Source organism: Panthera uncia, assembly GCF_023721935.1.
Source record: "Panthera uncia isolate 11264 chromosome A1 unlocalized genomic scaffold, Puncia_PCG_1.0 HiC_scaffold_17, whole genome shotgun sequence".
Classification (NCBI taxonomy): Eukaryota; Metazoa; Chordata; class Mammalia; order Carnivora; family Felidae; genus Panthera; species Panthera uncia.
Window position 1 is genome coordinate 10,944,360 of NW_026057577.1, and position 20,371 is coordinate 10,964,730.

Here is a 20,371-nt window from a genome sequence, read left to right on the forward strand (position 1 = left end):
GCCATTATGACAAAAGCACAGGAACAGGAAAGGAGAGTTGAGAAAGAGAATGTTTTATTAGTAGGTTACTGAATCTTTAAAATTTAGTTTTGATTAATTCATTAAGAAGTATTTAATAAAAGTTGTTGCCTTTATGCAACTCTAATTATCTTTAGACTGATGTAATCTAGGCGTTATGACCAACTACAATGTATCTGTTGACTTCTGTGATGGAGCTACAGTGTTAGGAAATCTGATCAGCCTGAAGCAAGCTCCAGGCTTCTTTATGAAAGCCATTAAATTAAATTGATTATTAAAGAAGGGGAAATTACCTTATGTCAGCAGAGACTTGATTTGTTTAATCTTAGACTTTGGATGTTTGATTAAAATTTTAAGGCATTCTTTCCAGTATTGATTTTCTCAGATGAGTATTGCTGGCATTTTAAGAAAGGTAATTACGAGTGGCATTCTTAAAGTTTATATGAGGAATTTTTTTTCACTGATAAAATAATAAAACATCCTTAAGGTTTAGCTTATGTAATCTGTAATTTGTTTATAAACAAAACATAATGCAAAAAGATAATTTTCCTTTTCTTTTCAAAAAGAAAACTCCTATAAGGTCTTTACACCCATCATTAGAATTCAAGAGCTTATTTCACAGACAATCCCAGACACAGATATTTTAAAATAAGTCATTGTTAATCAATACTTATTATGTGCCAGGCATTGTTTTTAAGAGCTTTATGTGTATTAACTCAATCCTCCCAACAACTCTATGAGGTAGATATTGTTTGTTATTCATGCTACAAATGTTGCCTTATTCAGGCTCAGAGAGGTTAAGTAACTTGTTCAAAGTCACACAGTTAATAAAGAGTGTGTCCAGGAATAAACCCATGTAGTCTGCCTGCAGACTTCATACTCTCTTTCCTTCCTTCTTTATTTTTACTTTGTTTAACAAAGTTATACATACACATGGGTTAAAGAATCTAATGGTTCTTCTATAAGGTTTATTATAAAAAGTAATATTCTTTGATTTCCCCCTTCCTACAGGTAAGTACTTTGAGCTGCTTACTCAGTATTTATGTGCATGTCTCTAACACGCTTGTTTTCCTGCCTGATTTTTCAGTTGTCGGCATAATCTATTGACTTCTGCTATTGAAAATGCTTATTTAGCTCCCCACCCGTCCTGCCCAATGTCTGTATCCTTGCCAGTCTTCTCAGTGTTATTTCATAATATTGCTTAGAGCAGTATTCCGTGTTTTCTTTAATTTACTGTGTAAAATGCTTTTCTCACCTGAACCGTGTGGTAAATTGTGCTTGTTTTTTTCTCTCCTGACAGTTTATTAGTTTATTTTCCTTGTAAATAAACAATTGCCTTTTCCTTTGATGGGTTTTTTTTTACTTACCACTAATTCACGTCTTTGTCAGTTGTGTCAGTCATATGCTTCTATTGGTTTCACGTTCCTGGAGAAATAGCTTCTGGAGCCTTTTGCAAACTAGACCCAGTTTAGACCTGTTGGATGGCAGATGTGTCTGTTATCTTTTGCCTGTTTTTACATTGGACCTCCTGTTGCTTGATAGCATGGTTTAGTACCTTACCACGGTGAAACATGTCTTCCAGCAGCTTGTTGAGAAAGGCCATACGGAGATTTTTTGAGACCTTGCTTGTCTGCAAAGAGTCTTACTCCTAACTTCACATTGTCTGCCTACAGAATTCTAAGTTGGAAATAACTTTTCCCCAGTATTTTGATGGCATCACTCCATTACCTTTTAGTTTCCAGTATTGCTATCAAAAAGCTTAAAGCAATTTTGATTACTTTTTCTTTGTGTATGGTCGATTTTTACTGTCCAGAAAGTATGTACACTCTCGTTTTTCTGCATTTTCTAAAGTGTCACAGACCCTTTGTCTGAGGCTGTTTTTACCAGCTGTGCTGAGTACTTGATGAGCCTTTTATTTTGGAAATTCTTTTTCTCTCTGCTTGAAAAATTTCTCTGTTTTCTCTGTTCTTTTTTTGAATCTGCTTTTATTCAGCATCCCTCTGGACTGTTCTGTTTTTCTTATTCTTTCTCTTCTGTTTTCTATCATTTTGTCCTTTGGCTCTGTTTTCTGGTTGATTCTTTTTTTTCTCAGCTTTATTTTCCAGTCTTTCCCCTGAATTAAAAGATTTATCCTTATATTTTTAATTTCCATGAGCTTCTTCTAAAATTACTGAATGTTGGCATCTTATAGTATGCTGTTCTTGTTTCACAGGTGCATTTTCTTTATTACTTCTCTGATATTAATTATAAGTATTTTACAATTTTCTTTGCCCTATGTGGTGTGTTTTCTCTGAGTTGCTTTCACCCACTATTTTGTCCTTAGTTTTTATGTTAGAACTGTCTTCCGATGTCCAGTAATGCTTGGTAGACTGATCCTGTCTAAGGGTGGCATACTGAAAGCTATAATTTAGAAGCTCTGAATTCATGATCAGAGGTTGCCCATATGAGCTGTTCTTGAGTTGATCTGAGTTGGCAGTTTAGTTGGTTTAAAAATGATAGTTGCTGTAACAATTCCCCAAATCTTAGTGGCTTTAACACAATAAAAGTGCATTTTTCACATAAAGTCCAGTATTGGTGAACCTGATCAGCTAGAAACTTCTGTGTTTGTTCTTTGTTTTTGAGGAAGGGCTTATCAAAGGAAACTCTGCTTCTAGTTAACATGGGAGATTGTGCAGGAATTTTATGGGTGAAGCTTGGACGGCATATTTTTATTTTTTTATTTAAAAAAAAATTTTTTTTTTAACATTTATTTATTTTTGAGACAGAGAGAGACAGAGCATGAACGGGGGAGGGTCAGAGAGAGGGAGACACAGAATCCGAAACAGGCTCCAGGCTCTGAGTGGTCAGCACAGAGCCTGACGCGGGGCTCGAACTCACGGACTGCGAGATCATGACCTGAGCCGAAGTCGGCCGCTTAACCGACAGAGCCACCCAGGCGCCCCTGGACGGCATATTTTTAACAACCAGCTCACCTGGGAGGAAAAAGTGGTAGCATTTGCTGCGTGGGGTCAGTACTCCCGTAAGGGCCAGGTTTCAGGCTGTCAACATGGTGTCACATAATGCAGAGTTGGGAAGAGACGGGACAGTTGTGTTTCACTTGTGGCAGCTCTGGCAAACCACTGGCAGCCACATTTCACTGGCCAGAACCAGTTTGTGTGGGTCAACCTTAATTCAAGAGAGTATGAAAATCATTGTTGACTTGTGTGTCTGGGAAGTAAAGGAGCTATATTTTGGTGAACAGGTAACTGTTTCCACCATTGTTAGAGCTTCCAGTGTCATTCTCTTTAGATTTAGGTAGAGTTTCTGGAGAAGTTTGGGCCAGGCTCCTGCCTGCAGGGTGAAGAAGGCCTGGCCCAGGTATTCTGGGACCTGACTGAAAAAAGGGCTAGCATCAGGTATGTGTACATTTTCCTCAACTCCCTGTCTTCAGTATGATGCCTGTATTTGCTTTTTACTGCTGCCCTAACAAATGACCACAAACTTAGTGGCTTAAAACAATACAAACTTCTTACCACGCAGTTCGGTGAGCTATAAGTCTGACGTGGGATTTACTGGGCTAAAATCAGGGTATCGTCAGAACTGCATCCCCTTCTGAAGACTAGAGGAGAATCCATTTCTTTGCCTTTCCCAGCCCCCAGAGGCTGCCTCTATTCCTCAGCTCATGACCCTCTTCCTCCATCATCATAGCCAACTGAATAGCATCTCTTTGACTACTCTCTAGTCACATCTCCCTCTGACCACAGCCCAGGAAAATGGTTCTCTGATTTTAAGGAGCCATGTGATTAGATTAGGTAATGAGATAATCTGGGTATTCTCCCCAACTCAAGGTCTGTACTTTAATCAAACCTGTAAAGTCCTCTTTGTCATGTAAGGGGATATATTCATAGTTTCCAGGGATTAGGAAGTTGTCATCTTTGGTGAGCAATGCATTATTCTGCCTACCATAGTACCACTTGTTCTCCAAAGACCCTTTGCTTTATCTGCTCCTTGAAATAAGTTTACAGACTTTTCTTCAGGATGAAAAAGGGAATTTAGGGTCCTTCTACTTCTTAAGCTCATTATTTTACACTCCTCTTTTCATCTTCCCTTTCAGAAGTACCTAAAAGCACCAATTCTTGAGGCTTTGGCTAATTTTGTGATACATATTGGGTTAGCTCTTGGGTTTCTCTGTAACCAATTTGGGATTAAATTTTCTGAAGTTTACTTAATGCTTGACCACTCATTTAGCCCCTTGCTAAATTTTGTTGCCCTTGCCTTCCTTTCCTATTTTCCTCATCCTTGTGATTTATGCCTTTAAAAAAAGGTGTCGGGGGGGGGGGGGAAGATTTTGATATTGTTTGAGCTGAGATTTGGCAAGGCAACAAAATAGATGTTTTTGTGCATTTAGTCTCTTAATTAGAACAGAGCTCATACCTTTAACTACTATACCATCCTGCATTTACTTTATTCTTCCCACCTTTTTTTGAGTATGTAACGTAACCCATGTATCTGATAATATAAATGGATGTGGATCCCATCTTCTACATTAGATATTCATTTATTCAGTGTACTCTTACTGGTGACTCTGTGCCAGCCACTCTTAAGCATTTCAGATTTAAAGAGATTTGTAGGGGTCAGAGTCTAATAGAACTCAGCTGCAAAGGAAATTTGAGCACACCATTAAAAGTATGCTGTAGGGGTCATCTGGGTGGCTCAGTCAGTTAAGCGTCGGACTCTGATTTTGGCTCAAGTCATTTTGGCTCAGGTCATGTTCTCATGGTTTGAGAGATCAAGCTCAGGGTTGGGCTCTGCACTGACAGAGTGGAACCTGCTTGGGATTCTCATTCTCATTCTCTCTCTCTCTCAAAATAAATAGGTAAACTTATTAAAAAGTATATCATAGGAATAGAAACAGTACAAAGGAAGCACTGGGGAATAAGGAACTAATTTTTCTTGGGAAAGTAAGAAAAGACTTCACATTTGATCTGAGTCTTCAAACGGTGTTGTTAGAGAATGGGAGAGAGTAGGAAAATGGAAGGGAGTGAATGGTGAGAAGTTCAGTGTGGTTGAAGGTGGGTTGTGTAGGGAGGAGAAATAGATGATGAAAGCTCAGAGTAGATCTGGATTCGATTTTGGAAGGCTTTGTGTATGGCGTGGTAGGGAGTTTGGATGTTAGGTCAGATGGAAACTGGACAACTTTAAGAAAAGGATGGAACAAATACTGTTTATTAGGAAGCAATTCTAGTGGCATATGTGGGGTGGTTTGGAGTGGAGAGACAGGTGGCAGAGTGAATGTTTAAGGTTTTTTTTTTTTTGTTTTTTTTTTAATTTTATTTTGAGAGAGAGGGAGAGAGAGAATCCCAAACAGGCTCCACATCATCAGCGCAGAGCCCGACATGGGGCTGGATCTCAGGAAGTGTAAAATCATGATGTGAGCCAAAACCAAGAGTAGGACACTTGACCAATTGAGCCACCCAGGTGCCCCTAGGTGGTTCTTAGAGTATCCTGGGTAAGAAGAATATGAGTTGAGACAATATCTTCGAATCCAGGTTTACTGTTGTTTCTGTGGTTGAATTAACAGGATTTGGTGACTGAAAGACTTGGGAGGTGAAAGAAAAGGAATCATCAAGATTTTTGACTTAAGAGACTAAATGAATGGTAATGCTATTAACTGAAATTAGAAATATAGGAGGGGCGCCTGGGTGGCTCAGTTGGTTAAGCCTGCGACTTCGGCTCAGGTCATGATCTTGTGGTTCATGAGTTCGAGCCCCGTGTTGGGCTGTGTGCTGATAGCTCAGAGCCTGGAGCCTGCTTTGGATTTTGTGTCTCCCTCTGTCTCTGCCTCACACTCTGTCTCTCTCTCTCTCTCCAAAATAAATAAACATTAAAAAATTTTTAAATAAGTTAATTAAAAAAAGAAATATAGGAATAAAAATGGGTTTTGTTAAGAGGTACAGACTTCTAGGTAAAATAAATGCATTGTGAAAAATGATGAGAAAAATGAGATGAAAAATACAGCTGAGGGAATATAGGCAATAACATCATAAGGATGTTGAATGGTGACAGATGGCGATTGCACTTAAGCGTGCTGAACATTAAGCAGTGCGTAGACCTGTCGAATCACTATGTCCTCCATCTGAAACTAATATAACAATGTATGTTAGTTGTGAAAGTCTTTCACAAGTTTTAATATCACTTTATGGAATATAAATGGAGATGTCTGTTTGCAAGCTGGAAACATCTGTCTGTCACCAACTCAGAAAAGAAGATAGGCTTCTTTTAAGCACTGGGGATGTAGGAGAATTAAAGATTAGGGAGATCTCTAAAAAAAAAAAATTAAAAAAAGACGTTTGTCAAGAAAAAAAGATTGGGGAGATTAACAAGGTTGAAGCTACATGAATAAGTCAGGTCATTCAAGGGACACCGTTTAGCTCTAGATGAAGAGTAGGAGGAGGTGATGGAGATGATAAAGGAAGAGGGTAGCAGTCTTCTACATTGGTTTTTCTTCCTCCCTCACTCTTTTCGATATTTTTCTGAAATATTGAATAGATGAAACATAAATGTGCCTATTAAATATCCACAGGGTACAAGAAATGCTACTCTAATTGCTGTGTGTTCACTATCCTCTTTCAAGAAAAATTACCAGTATCCTCGAATTCTTTCTGCACCTCTCCCATTCTATCCTGTTACCCCTGTACTTAGATAACCACCACCTTGAATTTTTAAAATCATTCTCCTATTTTTGTTTTACCACGTTTTCGCCCTCAAACAGTTCACTGGTTAGTTTTACGTGTTTTTGAGCTTTTAAAAAACAGAATCATAGTATTCATATTCTTCTGTGACTTGAATTTTTTTTTTTTTAATTCAACATTTCTAACATCATTCCTGGTGTTTGGTCATTCATTTTCATTGCTGTGTAGTATTCCGTGCAAGACTAAAACACAGTTTATTTCTACATTTTGCACTGATGGACATTTTACTTTGTAATTGTTTTTGCTATTTCAAACAGTGCTGCTGCTCTAAGCGTTCTTATAGATGTCTTTTTGAAACTCCTTAGGGTATAACTAGGAGTTGGGTCTGTTCATGTTCAACTTTACAAGGTAGTGCTGGTCTGTTTCCAGAAGTGGTTGTATCAGCTTACAGTTCTTTTAGCAGTATTGGTGCTTTGTTGCTCCGTATTCTTGCCCACACTTCATATTGTTAGACATATTTATATATCTTCCCTGATAGCATGAGTACTTAATGTTGTCATTATAGGTTTAACTATAAGTTGTTTTTTCCTTTTTCCCCTGTATGAAGTTGAATATCTTTCATAGTTTATTTACCATTTTAGTTTCCTTTTTTTGATGGTTTCCTAAGTCTTCTGTTTTGCTAAGTCATTTTTATGTTGAGATGTTTTTCTTATTGACATCTAAGTGTTTTTTATATATACTGGGTATTATTCCTTTGCCGTTTTTGTGTATTGTGGCTATATTCTTTGTGTTTGTAGCTCTCCTTTCTTTTTCTTTTTCTGTAGCTTCTCCTTTCTTCTGTTTTGCTAAGTCATTTTTATGTTGAGATGTTTTTCTTATTGACATCTAAGTGTTTTTTATATATACTGGGTATTATTCCTTTGCCTTTTTTGTGTATTGTGGCTATATTCTTTGTGTTTGTAGCTCTCCTTTCTTTTTCTGGTGTCTTCTGAACATTAGGCATGCTTGCTTTTGATATCAAATATCAAATTTGTCAGTCTTTTTTTTTTTTTTTTTTTTTTTTTTTCCCCCCCCTCTTCCCTTCCCCGACCGGTCTTTTTCTTATGGTTAGCCTTAATTTGTGTCTTACTTAAAAGTTCGGCACTATTACAAAGTCATATAGGTATTTTCTGATTACGTCTTCAAAGCTTTTGTAGCTTGAGCATTGACATTCATTTTTAACCAACCTGGAGTGATTTTTTTTTTAGTGTAATGTAAGAGGTCAAAGTTCATTATAATAAAACAATGAAAACAACAACTGACTCTGGCACAATTCATGGAAATGTCTTTCTCTGTTGATCTACAGTGCCTACTTCGTTTTAAATTAAATTACCTTATATTTGCGTGGGTGTGTTTAAGGTTCAGTTCCATTAGTCACTTTCCCTATTTCTGTACCAATATCATGTTATCTTAATTACTGTGGCTTTATAATAATTCTTACCTGCTCAGCAGGTCCTCTTAACAAATTATTGTGGTTTTATAATAATTCTTACCTGCTCAGCAGGTCCTCTTAACATTCTACTTGAGAGTGTCTTGTCATTCTTGTCTTCTGATCTAATATATATATTTTGGAATCAGATTCAGGTTTTCAAGTTTCCCTCAGTCTCTCTCTCTCTCTCTCTCTCTCTCTCTCTCTGTCTCTGTCTCTGTCTCTGCCTCTGTCTCTCTCGGGATTTTCATTAGAATTACCTTGACCCTTTGGAGCATTTTGGAGATATAGAACATCTTCTTAATGTTGAATCATTCATTCTGTAATCACTGTACATTTCTCCATTTATTTGGCTCCTTTTTAATTTTTTTCAGTGAAGTTTTATATTTTCTCCATAGTAGTCTTGCATGTTTTGTTTCATTTATTCCTACACACTGCATATTTTTTTGATGGTATTGTATGTGGTATCTTTTTTAATTACACTTTCCAACTGATAGTTGGAGAAATTTAGAATTGCAATAGAATTTTATGTGCTGGCTATGTCTTGTTATATCTATTAGTTTCAACACTTTTGTGTAAGCTGTGTTAGATTTTCTACACGGAAAATCTTGTGGCCTTTGAATGACAGTTTTCTTTCTTTCTTTCAAATTCTTTTATCTTTTATTTTTCTTGTTTTTCTGATACTGATGACAGCTGGTATGGTGCTGAATAGGAAAACCATTATTAGTTATCTTGCTTCTGATCTTAAAAGAGAGACTCTGTAAACATTTTCTTCGTGACTATGTTTGCAAAAGGTGTTTGATAGGATAGTCTTAATTAGAGGAAGTTCTCTCTTTTTTTTTTTAATTTACTAAGAGTTTTCTTTTTAATTCAAGAGTTGATGTTATTTTATCAGATGCTTTTTCTTCACCCATTGAAATGACCTATTTTTTCTCCCTAAATCTGTTAATATAGAAAATTACATCAATATGTTTTCTAATAAATCAACCTTGCATCACCAGGATAAACACGTTTATTTGGGTCATGTTATGTTAGTTTTTTTAAATATTAATTTTTGTATCTCTGGTCTTCAGTGAGATTGGCCTGCAGTGTTCATTTCTCATACATTCCTTGTCTCGTTTTGTGTCATGTTAACCTCATAAAAATGAATTGAGGATGTTAATTCTTTGTGCTCTGGAGAGTTGTGTTAAATTGGAATGATCTGTCTCTTGAATCATTGGTCAGACTTGGTGTTAAAGTCATCAGGGCTTGATTTATTTTTGGTAGAGATCTTTTAAATTACTGTTTATTCTCTTTATGATAATAGGATTAATAAAGTTTTTCTATTTCTCCTTTGGAGTGTTTTACTAATTTTTTGAGGGCATTTTTTGCCACTTCATCTTAGATTTTTAAATTTATTGGCTTAAGATCTTCATCATACTAATTTATTATCTATTAAATTTCTGCAGCATCTGTAACTAGGTCTCCCTTTTGGATTATATATTGCTAGTGTATAGAAATACAGCTGATTTTTGAGTGTTAATTTTGTATCTTGAACTTTGGTAGATTTGTTTATTAACTTTAATAGTTTTTTATGGATTCTTTTGAGTTTTGTAGACATATGATAAGTCTATCACAGATGTCATCTGTGAATAGAAATTCTCCTTCTTTCCAATTTGAACGCCTGTTTGTGATTTTAAAAAAACATTCTTTTGGGGCGCCTGGGTGGCTCAGTCAGTTGAGCGTCCGACTTCGGCTCAGGTCACGATCTCGCGGTCCGTGAGTTCGAGCCCCATGTCGGGCTCCGTGCTGACAGCTCGGAGCCTGGAGCCTGTTTCAGATTCTGTGTCTCCCTCTCTCTCTGCCCCTCCCCTGTTCATGCTCTGTCTCTCTCTGTCTCAAAAATAAATAAACGTTAAAACAAAAAACAAAAAAACCCCATTCTTTTAATTATTATTTTTTTTAAAATTTATTTAAGCAATCTCTACACCCAATGTGGGGCTCAAACTCACGACCCCAAGATCAATAGTCACATGCTCTTCTGCCCCCCATCGGGCTCTGTGCTGACAGCTCAGAGCCTGGAACCTGCTTCGGATTCTGTGTCTCCCTCTCCCTCTCTGCCCCTCCCCTGCTCATGCTCTGTCTCTCAAAAATGAATAAGTATTAAAAAAGAATTGTAAAAAGTCATATGCTCTTCTTACTGAGCCAGCCAGGCGCCCCAAAACATCCTTTTAGTTATTGATTATATTATCCAATTGCAATGTGGTTAAAGAATACAGTCTTTATAAAACCAATCCTTTGAAACATGATAATCATTCACTTGATTTTCTTTATAGTTTTATTTTTATTACCTATATGTGTGTCACTAAATAAAATATTATTATTTAGTTTTGCATTTTTTTGGAATTTATATTAGTGGAATGATTACATGTCATTCTGGTATTTGCTTTCTTCCCCCTGCTATAGACTGAATTCTGTCCCCCCACCTCCCAAATTCATATATTGAAGCCCTAACCCCCAATTTGATGGTATTTGGTATTGGGGCTTTGGGAGATACTTAGGTCTAGATTAAGTCATGAGGTGGGGCCCTCGTGATACTAGTACGCTTATAAGAAGAGACCCCAGAGAGCTCGTTCCTGTTCTCTTTCCCTATCATGTGAGGCCCGTATGAAAAGAAACTGTCTTCAAGCCAGGAAGAGAGCACTCACCAGAAATCAACTATGCCAGCATTTTTTGTTTGTTTGTTTTAATGCTGGCACTTTGATCTTGAATCACTAGTTTCCACAATAATGAAAAAAAAATTTCTGTTAAAGCCACTGAGTCTGTGGTATTTTGTTATGGTAACCTGAGCTCAGATAAAGGGAAGGCCCTTTTCCACATTAAGTTTTTGACAATCCTTCATATGATGGGTATAATTTATTTCCTTACGTTTTGCTTCTTGGGGCGCCTGGGGGTCTTTGTTGGTTAAGTGCCGACTTCGGCTCAGGTCATGATCTCATGGTTCCTGGGTCCGAGCCCCACGTCAGGCTCTGTGCTGACAGCTCGGAGCCTGGAGCCTGCTTCAGATTCTGTGTCTCCCTCTCTCTCTGCTCCTCGCCTACTCGCACTCTGCCTTTCTCTCTGTCTCTCAAAAATAAATAAACATTAAAAAAAATTTTTTTTTAATAAAAAAAGAAGTGTTCTTGTTACAGGATTCCATTGTGTGAACGTACCATAATTTATCCATTCTGGAATTGGTGGACATTTGGATAATTTCAGGGTTTTTTTTGGTCATTACAGTGCTTTGATGAACATCTACATGTCTTTTGCTATACAGGTTAAGAGTTTATTGTGTATATGTAATTGCCAACACTGCTTTGTTTTTGATCTTCAAAAACAATGATTTCATATGGTTTAGTATAGTATCTAGGAGTGGAAATGCTGGACTATAAAACTGTTTTCTCAAGTGATTATGCCATTTACCCTCCCACTTGGTGTGATGAGTTTCTTTGGTCCCACATTTGGTACCGACAGACTTTTATGCTTGGCTACTGTGGTGCATGTGGAGTTATTTCCTTGTACTTTAATTTGTATTTCACTTTGTTACATTTTAACTTCTTTTCATATATTTATGGACCATCGTATTTCCTTTCCTGTGAAGTTCCTATTTGTGATTTTCCCCCGTTTTCTATTGCGGTGTTTGAGAGCTGGCTCTTTTTTACTGGGATGTGAATTGCTTGGTGAATTTAAAATCTTTTGAGCCAAATCTTGGTTTTAGGCTGTGCTTACATGACTAATATGGATGAATTCATCTCAGTTTGCATTTAAACAATTGGAAGCTCTAAACTACTGTGTTTTTCTTCCAATAAAATATAGATCAGGTACATGAATTATTTATAATTTTCTCTCTCTGTTTCAGTTTACTTATTTGTAAAACAATGGGCTTTGACTGGTTAATACCTAGTATCGCTTTTACTAGTGTCTTTAATTCATCTAATATTTTTCTTCTTGGTTTTTGAAACTTAGAAATGTTAGTTTTATTATAGTACCAAACTGTAAAATGTTGGTTTTGTTTTGTTTTTTCCTTTTTGTTTTTCATCAGAAAATGGTGGATTTTGTTTCTGTGAGATGTGATGTTAGCTTTCCAAGGACCGCTCCTTAGGTTAATGTCCCTGAGAGATATTAGTGCCTTTTACTTTTTTTTTAATTCTTAAAATGCTGTTAAACCTAGAAATTTAATCCTAACATGTATGAATTATTCTTTCTCAGAGTGAAGATACACAACAGCAAATCATCAGGGAGACATTCCATTTGGTATCTAAGAGAGATGAAAATGTTTGTAATTTCCTAGAAGGAGGATTGTAAGTAAAGCATTTCATGAACATTTCTAATCTTTGGCTATATGATTAAAATATATGCTGTTTAATTGGTTAATGGTAAAAATTTCCTACTTTTTATGAATTGGATTAGGAGATTACCACCTATGTTAGCTGTAAATCTAACTTGAATTTTTTGAAGATATGCAATCTTTGTTGTTTTTTTAAAAATTTTTGTGGAGTCATTTTATATAAAGGTCATGGCAACAATTCACACGTTGCAGGGACATGTAAAATTATAAACTAAGTTTCCCTTTCCTGACTTTAGTCTTTCTCGATTTCTTGTGTATCCTTCTAGAAAATTAAGTTTTTTATGACTAACATATAAAAGTAAAATCTTATGGGATGCGTGGGTGGCTCAGTTGGTTAAGCATCCAGCTTCTGCTCAGGTCATGATCTTGTGGTCCGTGAATTCGAGCCCACTTTGGGCTCTGTGCTGACAGCTTAGAGGCTGGAGCCTGCTTTAGATTCTGTGTCTCCCTCTCTCTATGCCCCTCTCCTGCTCGCACTCTGTCTCTCTCTCTCAAAAATAAAGAAACATTAAAAAACAAAAAAAAACCCTCAAAACTTTTACTTATGGGATCACACTAGGTATGCTTGTTTGCATGTTACTTGTTTTCACTTAATATTTTGAAAAGCATATAAGCACATTTAGAACAGCCTAGGTAAATGGACCTGTTCATAGAAATTTAGATTACATTCTTTATCTTATTGTAAACAAGCCTGAAGTCTGCTTTTCGCATATATATCAGTGTGAATGTATATGTATCTATATATAGGCATATGTATATAGATAGAATTCAGCTAATACAGTTTTCTGGTTTTTAAAATGAATAAATAAAAATCAGTTATAATTATCTTGCCAACTATTATAAATACTTTTAAATTAATAGATTCCATGAAAACAGTGTGTTCTCAAAATAGCTTTATAAATGTTCCCTCTAGTGTTTATATAATCAATTTCTTAATATTTCCTCATTGACAATTCAAACACTAAACTAGCTGAGCCCCATTATGAATAATCAGAGATTAGTCAGAGAAACCCACACTTTTCTGTATTTTAATGTGTATGATTTATGTTATGAAAAAGAGTTTGGATAATAAAAAATTCATTCTTTGTTGATCATAAATTATTTTTTAATCATGTAGAAAGTTTACTTGAATTTCTTAAAAGGGTATATCATGCTCCAGTTAAATTTTGCAAATACACATTTACAATTTATAAACTTACTTGTTTTTTTTTTTTTTTTGGCGAGAGAGTGAGGGAGCTTGAGCAGGGGAGGGGCAGAGAGAGAGGGAGAGGGAGCATCCCAAGCAGGCTCCGTCTGTCACTGTAGAGCCCAGCATGGGGCTGGATCCCAGGAAGCGTGAGACCATGACCCGAGCCAAAATCAAGAGTGAGACACTCAGTGTATCACTCAGCTTAACCAGCTGAGCTACCCAGCAGCCCCTCTCAGCCTCTTAATGTCACTCTTAAGAATCCATCTTAAGTAGCAAATCCATCAATATGGAATCCCCCTATTTTGAATCTCTTTGTAGTGTTTTCTACTCTGATCATTTTTTCTTATTTGTTTATTGTTTCTTACCCACTCTCAGTACCTGGCAAATGGTAGGTACTCAGTAGATAGCTTAATGAATTAATGAACTAAAATTAAGCACCAGCTTCTTTTACTTGTTATCTCTGAAGAAAATAGCCACGATAATTTACTTGATCTCCCAAGTTCACTTGAATGCTATGCCTTTAAATGCTATGCCCAGACATTTTATAAAGGGTTTTAAACACATTGTCAGTTTGCTTGAGCTAATGAAAATGTGTTTCATTTTATCCCTATACCATTCCATTTTTTGGTTTTGTTTTGTCATTTAGGTTAATTGGAGGATCTGACAACAAACTGATTTATAGACATTATGCAACATTATACTTTGTCTTCTGTGTGGATTCTTCAGAAAGTGAACTTGGCATTTTAGATCTAATTCAAGTAAGTTAACACTTATTGTCTTAATACCATTTTTGGCATTTATATATTTTAAAACTTGTATGCTCTAAATTTTCTAAAATGATGTTATGTTTGGTAAGAAATAAATTGTTGCATAGTACATATTAGATGAGTGAAATGGGGACTAAGGGTGCTAAAACACATGGGTAAATTTAATCAGATTAAGACTAATCACAATTAATTTAATCATGCCCTTTTTTCCTGTTAATGTAAGTCATGCAAGAAGCCCACGATTCCGGATCTCTTACCATGTGTATCCAGATCTGATCCCCAAACCCACCCCTCCCTGCCTCCTGAAAATCTTTCTTAATGTCCCTGGAACTCAAGGTCAGTCATAAGCACATTCCTCTGTATCTTCAACCTCTTTGTTAATGTTGCCTTCACTTTTTTGCTGTAATAAATTACATCTGGCTTCCCTGCTGACACTACCTGTAACCATCTCAAGTAATAACAGTCCTGCTCTCTTCTCTTCATACTGCTGAGCCTGCTAGTGTTTTCTTTGCTTCTTGTTGCTTTTTCCAGACCATTCTCTTGTTTAAAATGCCTCCAAACTTTGTTTCTTGTTTGTAAACTATACCACCTTCTCTGCCCATCCTGTTTGAGTAACCTCTCATCCCCACCTCCTATTTGTTGGGGATTTTATCAAAAACTTTCAAAGGTCTGAGATTCTACCCTACTTGCAAGCTAACAAGTTCACTACCACAGTGTCGTGGATGCCAGCAGAGGACAGGAGACTTCTGGATTAGAAACAAAGGACTTGGGGCGCCTGGGTGGCGCAGTCGGTTGAGCGTCCGACTTCAGCCAGGTCACGATCTCGCGGTCCGTGAGTTCGAGCCCCGCGTCAGGCTCTGGGCTGATGGCTCGGAGCCTGGAGCCTGTTTCCGATTCTGTGTCTCCCTCTCTCTCTGCCCCTCCCCCGTTCATGCTCTGTCTCTCTCTGTCCCAGGAATGAATAAAAAACGTTGAAAAAAAAAAAAAAAAAAAGAAACAAAGGACTTATTCCGAACAGCACAAACAGTAGACATAGTAACAGCATTTGCTTACACTGGATCCCCACGCCAATCTCCAAAGTTGCCAAAGGGTGACGTTAAGAGGGCCAGATGATACCTGTACAAACAGTGGATTGAGTTATAGAAGAGGAACTGGAATCTTTTATACTGGACACTAATCATGTCGGCCCATGTCCTGGAGGAAAAGAATATCTTCCATGGGTATAGATAAACCTATCTGTTGCTTTGGAGAGAAATACTCTCTATTTTCTGGGGCTGTTTTCTTATACAGGCTTGCTTAAAAAGATAGTCCGCAAAAATAGCAGTCTGTACCTCTGCTTATATTATATGCAGAAATGGCAGACCCATGGGGTCTCCTAAAAATTTTACTCTTAGCTCACTGGCAGTCACTGGTACTACTTGTGTTCTAATTCTTGGTGATTTCAGTATTCAGTATTCATGTGGTTAATTCTCCCAGTACCCTGGTGTCTTCAGACTGAGTATTCCCTTTCATTGAACTTTTGCCTTCTGCTGCACCTGGTGTTCATTTCTAGACCTTGTTTTTATCCAAACTGCCATTCTCCATAATCTCCATTTCAGTTTCCCCTCTGTCTACCACCTTTCTCCATATCGCAGTTTCTTTTAATGCAATAATTCCTTGAGCCTGTTGGGACCTTCAGTCTTTTGAATCTTAGCTTTTTTTTTTTTTTTTTTTTTTTTTTTTACTGTCCATCTTCCTGATGTCTTATATTCCTTACCCCGCTTCAATTCCATAGTCAGTCGTGATAAATCATAGTCTGGTATACACTTAGCTCCTTTGTATCCAGATGTCTGAATGTACTTGTAGAAAAAAAACAAACATAGCCATTCCACAGGTCTCACTTTTTTTTTTTCGAGAAAGAACAGAATATGGGTATATTTTTTAGAAATACAGAGGTATATATATGAGAAGAAAGATCTAAAAGAGTAAAAAGTGGTTTATTCCCCACTGAAAGTACCCATCAGGTGCCTAGTACAATAAAGTTCAGAATGGTGGATCCCTGGGGCACCTGGGTGTCTCCGTCAGTTAAGTGTCTGTCTCCGGCTAGGGCATGATCTCACGGTTCATGAATTCCAGCCCTGCTTTGGGCTCTGTGCTGACAGCTTGGAGCCTGGAGCCTGCTTCGGATTTTGTCTCTCCCTCTCTCTTCTCCCCCCTTCCCCTGCTTGCACTCTGTGTCTCTCTCCCTCTCAAAAATAAATAAACATTAAAAAAAATTTTTTTTTAAAAAGAATGGTGGCTCCTCACCTGTATCCCCACTGAAAGCAGAAGTCAGTGCTGGAGTGGGGGCTAGACCCCACAGCTGCTCTTATTTTCATTTCATTTCATTTTTTTAATTTACATCCAAGTTAGTTAGCATATGGTGTGACAATGATTTCAGGAGTAGATTCCTTAGTGCCCCTTACCCATTTAGCCCACCCTCCCTCTCCCACATCCCCTCCAGCAACACTCAGTTTGTTCTCGATATTTATGAGTCTCTTATGTGTTGTACCCCCTCCCTGTTTTTATATTATTTTTGTTTCCCTTCCCTTACGTTCATCTGTTCTGTGTCTTAAAGTCCTCATGAGCGAAGTCATATGATACTTGTCTTTCTCTGACTAATTTCACTTAGCCTAATACCCTCCAGTTCCATCCACGTAGTTGCAAATGGCAAGATTTCATTCTTTTTGATCACCGAGTAATACTCCATTGTATCTGTGTACCACATCTTCTTTATCCATTCATCCATCGATGGACATTTGGGCTCTTTCCATACTTTGGCTATTGTTGATAGTGCTGCTATAAACATTGGGGTGCATGTGCCCCTTTGAAACAGCATACCTGTATCCCTTGGATAAATACCTAGTAGTGCAATTGCTGGATTGTAGGGTAGTTCTAATTTTAATTTTTTGCGGAACCTCCATACTGTTTTCCAGAGTAGCTTGCACCAGTTTGCATTCCCACCAGTAGTGCAAAAGGGTTCCTCTTTGTCCACATCCTCATCAACATCTGTTGTTGCCTGAGTTGTTAATGGTAGCCATTCTGACAGATGTGAGGTGGTATCTCATTGTGGTTTTGATTTCTGTTTCCTTGATGATGAGTGATGAGCATTTTTTATGTCTTACATGAAATTGTCTTACATTTTGTCTTACAAAATGTCTTACATTTTGAGTTTATTTTCGTGTATGGTGTAAGAAAGTGGTCCAGGTTCATTCTTCTGCATGTCGCTGTCCAGTTTTTCCAGCATCACTTGCTGAAGTGACTGTCTTGATTCCATTGGATATTTTTTCCTGCTTTGTCAAAGATTAGTTGGCCATATGTTTGTGGGTCCATTTCTGGGTTCTCTATTCTGTTCCACTGATCTGAGTGTCTGTTGTTGTGCCAGTACCATACTGTCTTGATGATTACAGTTTTGTAAGACAGCTTGAAGTCCGGGATTGTGATGCCTCCAGCTTTGTTTTTCTTTTTCAAGATTGCTTTGGCTATTCGGGGTCTTTTCTGGTTCCATACAAATTTTAGGATTGTTTGTTCTAGCTCTGTGAAGCTACAGGTCTCACTTTAAATTTTAAGTTTAAATTTATAAATTTAAATTTATGATCTCCAACCTCGGTGAGTCCTTAATGCTACCCAGTAATCATATTTCCCTGATCCCTCCATCTCCCAGACTCCTGGTCAACTGGTAGGTTCTCCTTTGTCAAAGCTCTGGCACTTCTGGCGTCTTGCTTCCTCCTTCACTGAGAGAACTGAAGCCATCAGAAGAGAACTTCCATAGACTCCACATCTGGGTCCATGCACTCTGCTTTCTCTCCTGTGAGGGAGGAACTCCCCATGCTCCTGCCTAAGACCAGCTCACCCACTTACGAAGCAGTCTCCTCCCCATGGCTCTAGCACTTCTCCCTCTCTCTCCTGAATCCTTTTCCCTCTCTCTCCCCAGTCATTCCCACCAGCTCTAGTACGTTCTCCCATCTTGAAAGAAGTCCTACCCCTACTTCCCCCTTCAGCCACTGCCCCCTGTCTTTCCCTCCCTTTCTGTCAGAATGCCTTAAACAAGGTGTCAGCACACACGGTTTCAGATTTTTGTTCTCTTCTTCACTCTTTTTAAACATACTCCATTCAGGTTTTCAGCTCTGTTGTTGCTAAATCCAGAGGTTCTCATCAGTCCTCCTTTATTTGATTAAGATTCTTTACTTGCCAACCTGGCTTCTGGGCCACTGCACTCGCCTGCTTTTCACCTGCCCCTAGAGGTGCTTCATTTCAGTCGCCTGGTCTCTCTGACCTCTTCTTCAGCAAGTCCCGTAGGAGACACAGAATGTGACCACACACTATCTGCACGGCCACCACGCCGGTCCAGGCCTCCGTTGGCTCTTGCCTAGACTGTTAACATAGGTTCCTGATGTTCTTCCTGCTTCCACTGTCTTTTCTGTTTCATCTTTTCTTAGCAAAACAGCTGGCGATACTGTTGAAATAGGTCACCTCTTACATTCTGAATTCTCCGGTGGCTTTCCTTCTAGCTCCGAGTAAAATCCAGATTCCTTACGATTGACCCATGAGGCCCCACAGGCTCTGACTCCTCTCCCTGTACCCTTCTGCTTCTCTTACTTCATCTTCTCTCTTTCTCCCTTTTGCTCCAGCCCCTGTGGCCAGCTTGCTGTTTCTCAAATAACACCAGCCGTGCCTCCACCTCAGAACCTTTGTGTTTGTTCTTTTTTTTTTTTCTTTTTTAATTTTTAAAAAATGTTTGCTTACTTATTTTGGGACAGAGCATGAGCAGGGGAGGGGCACAAGGAGTTTGCTAGAAAAATAAAATTTAGTTGCTACGTGCTAGTGATATTTTATTTTGTTTATTTATTTTTTTTTATCTGAGCACTGATTCCATTGGCGAAAGTCATGAAGCTGTGTATACACTTGAGATTTTTTGTACCTTTTGTTTGTGATAGTTAAAACTAACTCTGGCACAATAAACAAATGTAACTGCTACAAATAATTGTGCTGGAGTAAGATTATCCTGAAGGAGTGCTCTGAACATACATTTTCTTTCTCTTTCTTGGCCCCAGACAGGGCAAAAACATAGGGGCATGGTGTAGGCACATGGTAGTCAATTGGAGAAAGCTGCATGTAAAAAAGAAGTTTTTTTGTGCCAAATAAGTTTCATGGTTTTGCAGTCGGCACAAAGGGGGCATGCTTAGAGATCTAGTTAATATGATAGGGTAATGAGAAATTAACCAAAGCAGAAAACTTTGGCAGTAATTCTGAGTTCCAAAGCTTAAGAACAGTAAAAGTGGCCAGATTAAGGCTTTTGGTATCAAATATTGTTAATAATGGAAGAAAAAAAAAAAAAGGACAAGTGATAAATGGAGCATTTCATATGCCAAATTACTCTTGATCCATAATTTTCAAACTAGGTTTTGAGAAAGAGGTGGGTGTCTGAGTTCCATGAAGCCACAAAGTGATCATAGCAGACATTCTTGCTCTTTTTTTTTTTTTTCCCCATTTTTTAAAAATTTGTTTTTGAGAGAGAGCACAAGCAGGGGTGGGACAGAAAGAGGGGGAGACACAGAATTCAAAGCCGACTCGGCTGTCAGCACAGAGCCCTATGTGGGGCTCGAACCCACGAACTGTGAGATCATGACCTGAGCTGAAGTCTGATGGTCAACTGACTGAGCCACCCAGTAGCCCCTGCTCTTTCATTTTTTAATTGGTGGTGAAGAAATGATGCCTTTAAGATATATATGTTTGTAATATGAGGTAGAATAGAAATTTTTGTAGTACTTAAAGCTGTAAGAGGAAACTTCAAAGAAATTTTGAGTTTGAGGTGAATATGCCTCACGAGCCCTTAGACAGCTACTTAATTTCCTCCTGGGGCCTCCGTGAGAA

At 37.9% G+C, this 20,371-nt stretch overlaps 1 protein-coding gene across 1 annotated transcript in view; it reads left to right on the forward strand.

Moving 5' to 3' along the window:
* The window catches only part of AP3S1 (adaptor related protein complex 3 subunit sigma 1), a 73,317-nt gene that overhangs the window by 12,430 nt on the left and 40,516 nt on the right, over positions 1-20,371 (forward strand). The window contains exons 2-3 of the mRNA XM_049649057.1: positions 12,385-12,476; positions 14,359-14,470. Coding sequence (XP_049505014.1) covers positions 12,385-12,476; positions 14,359-14,470 — 204 coding nt within the window. The remainder of the gene's footprint in view (positions 1-12,384; positions 12,477-14,358; positions 14,471-20,371) is intronic.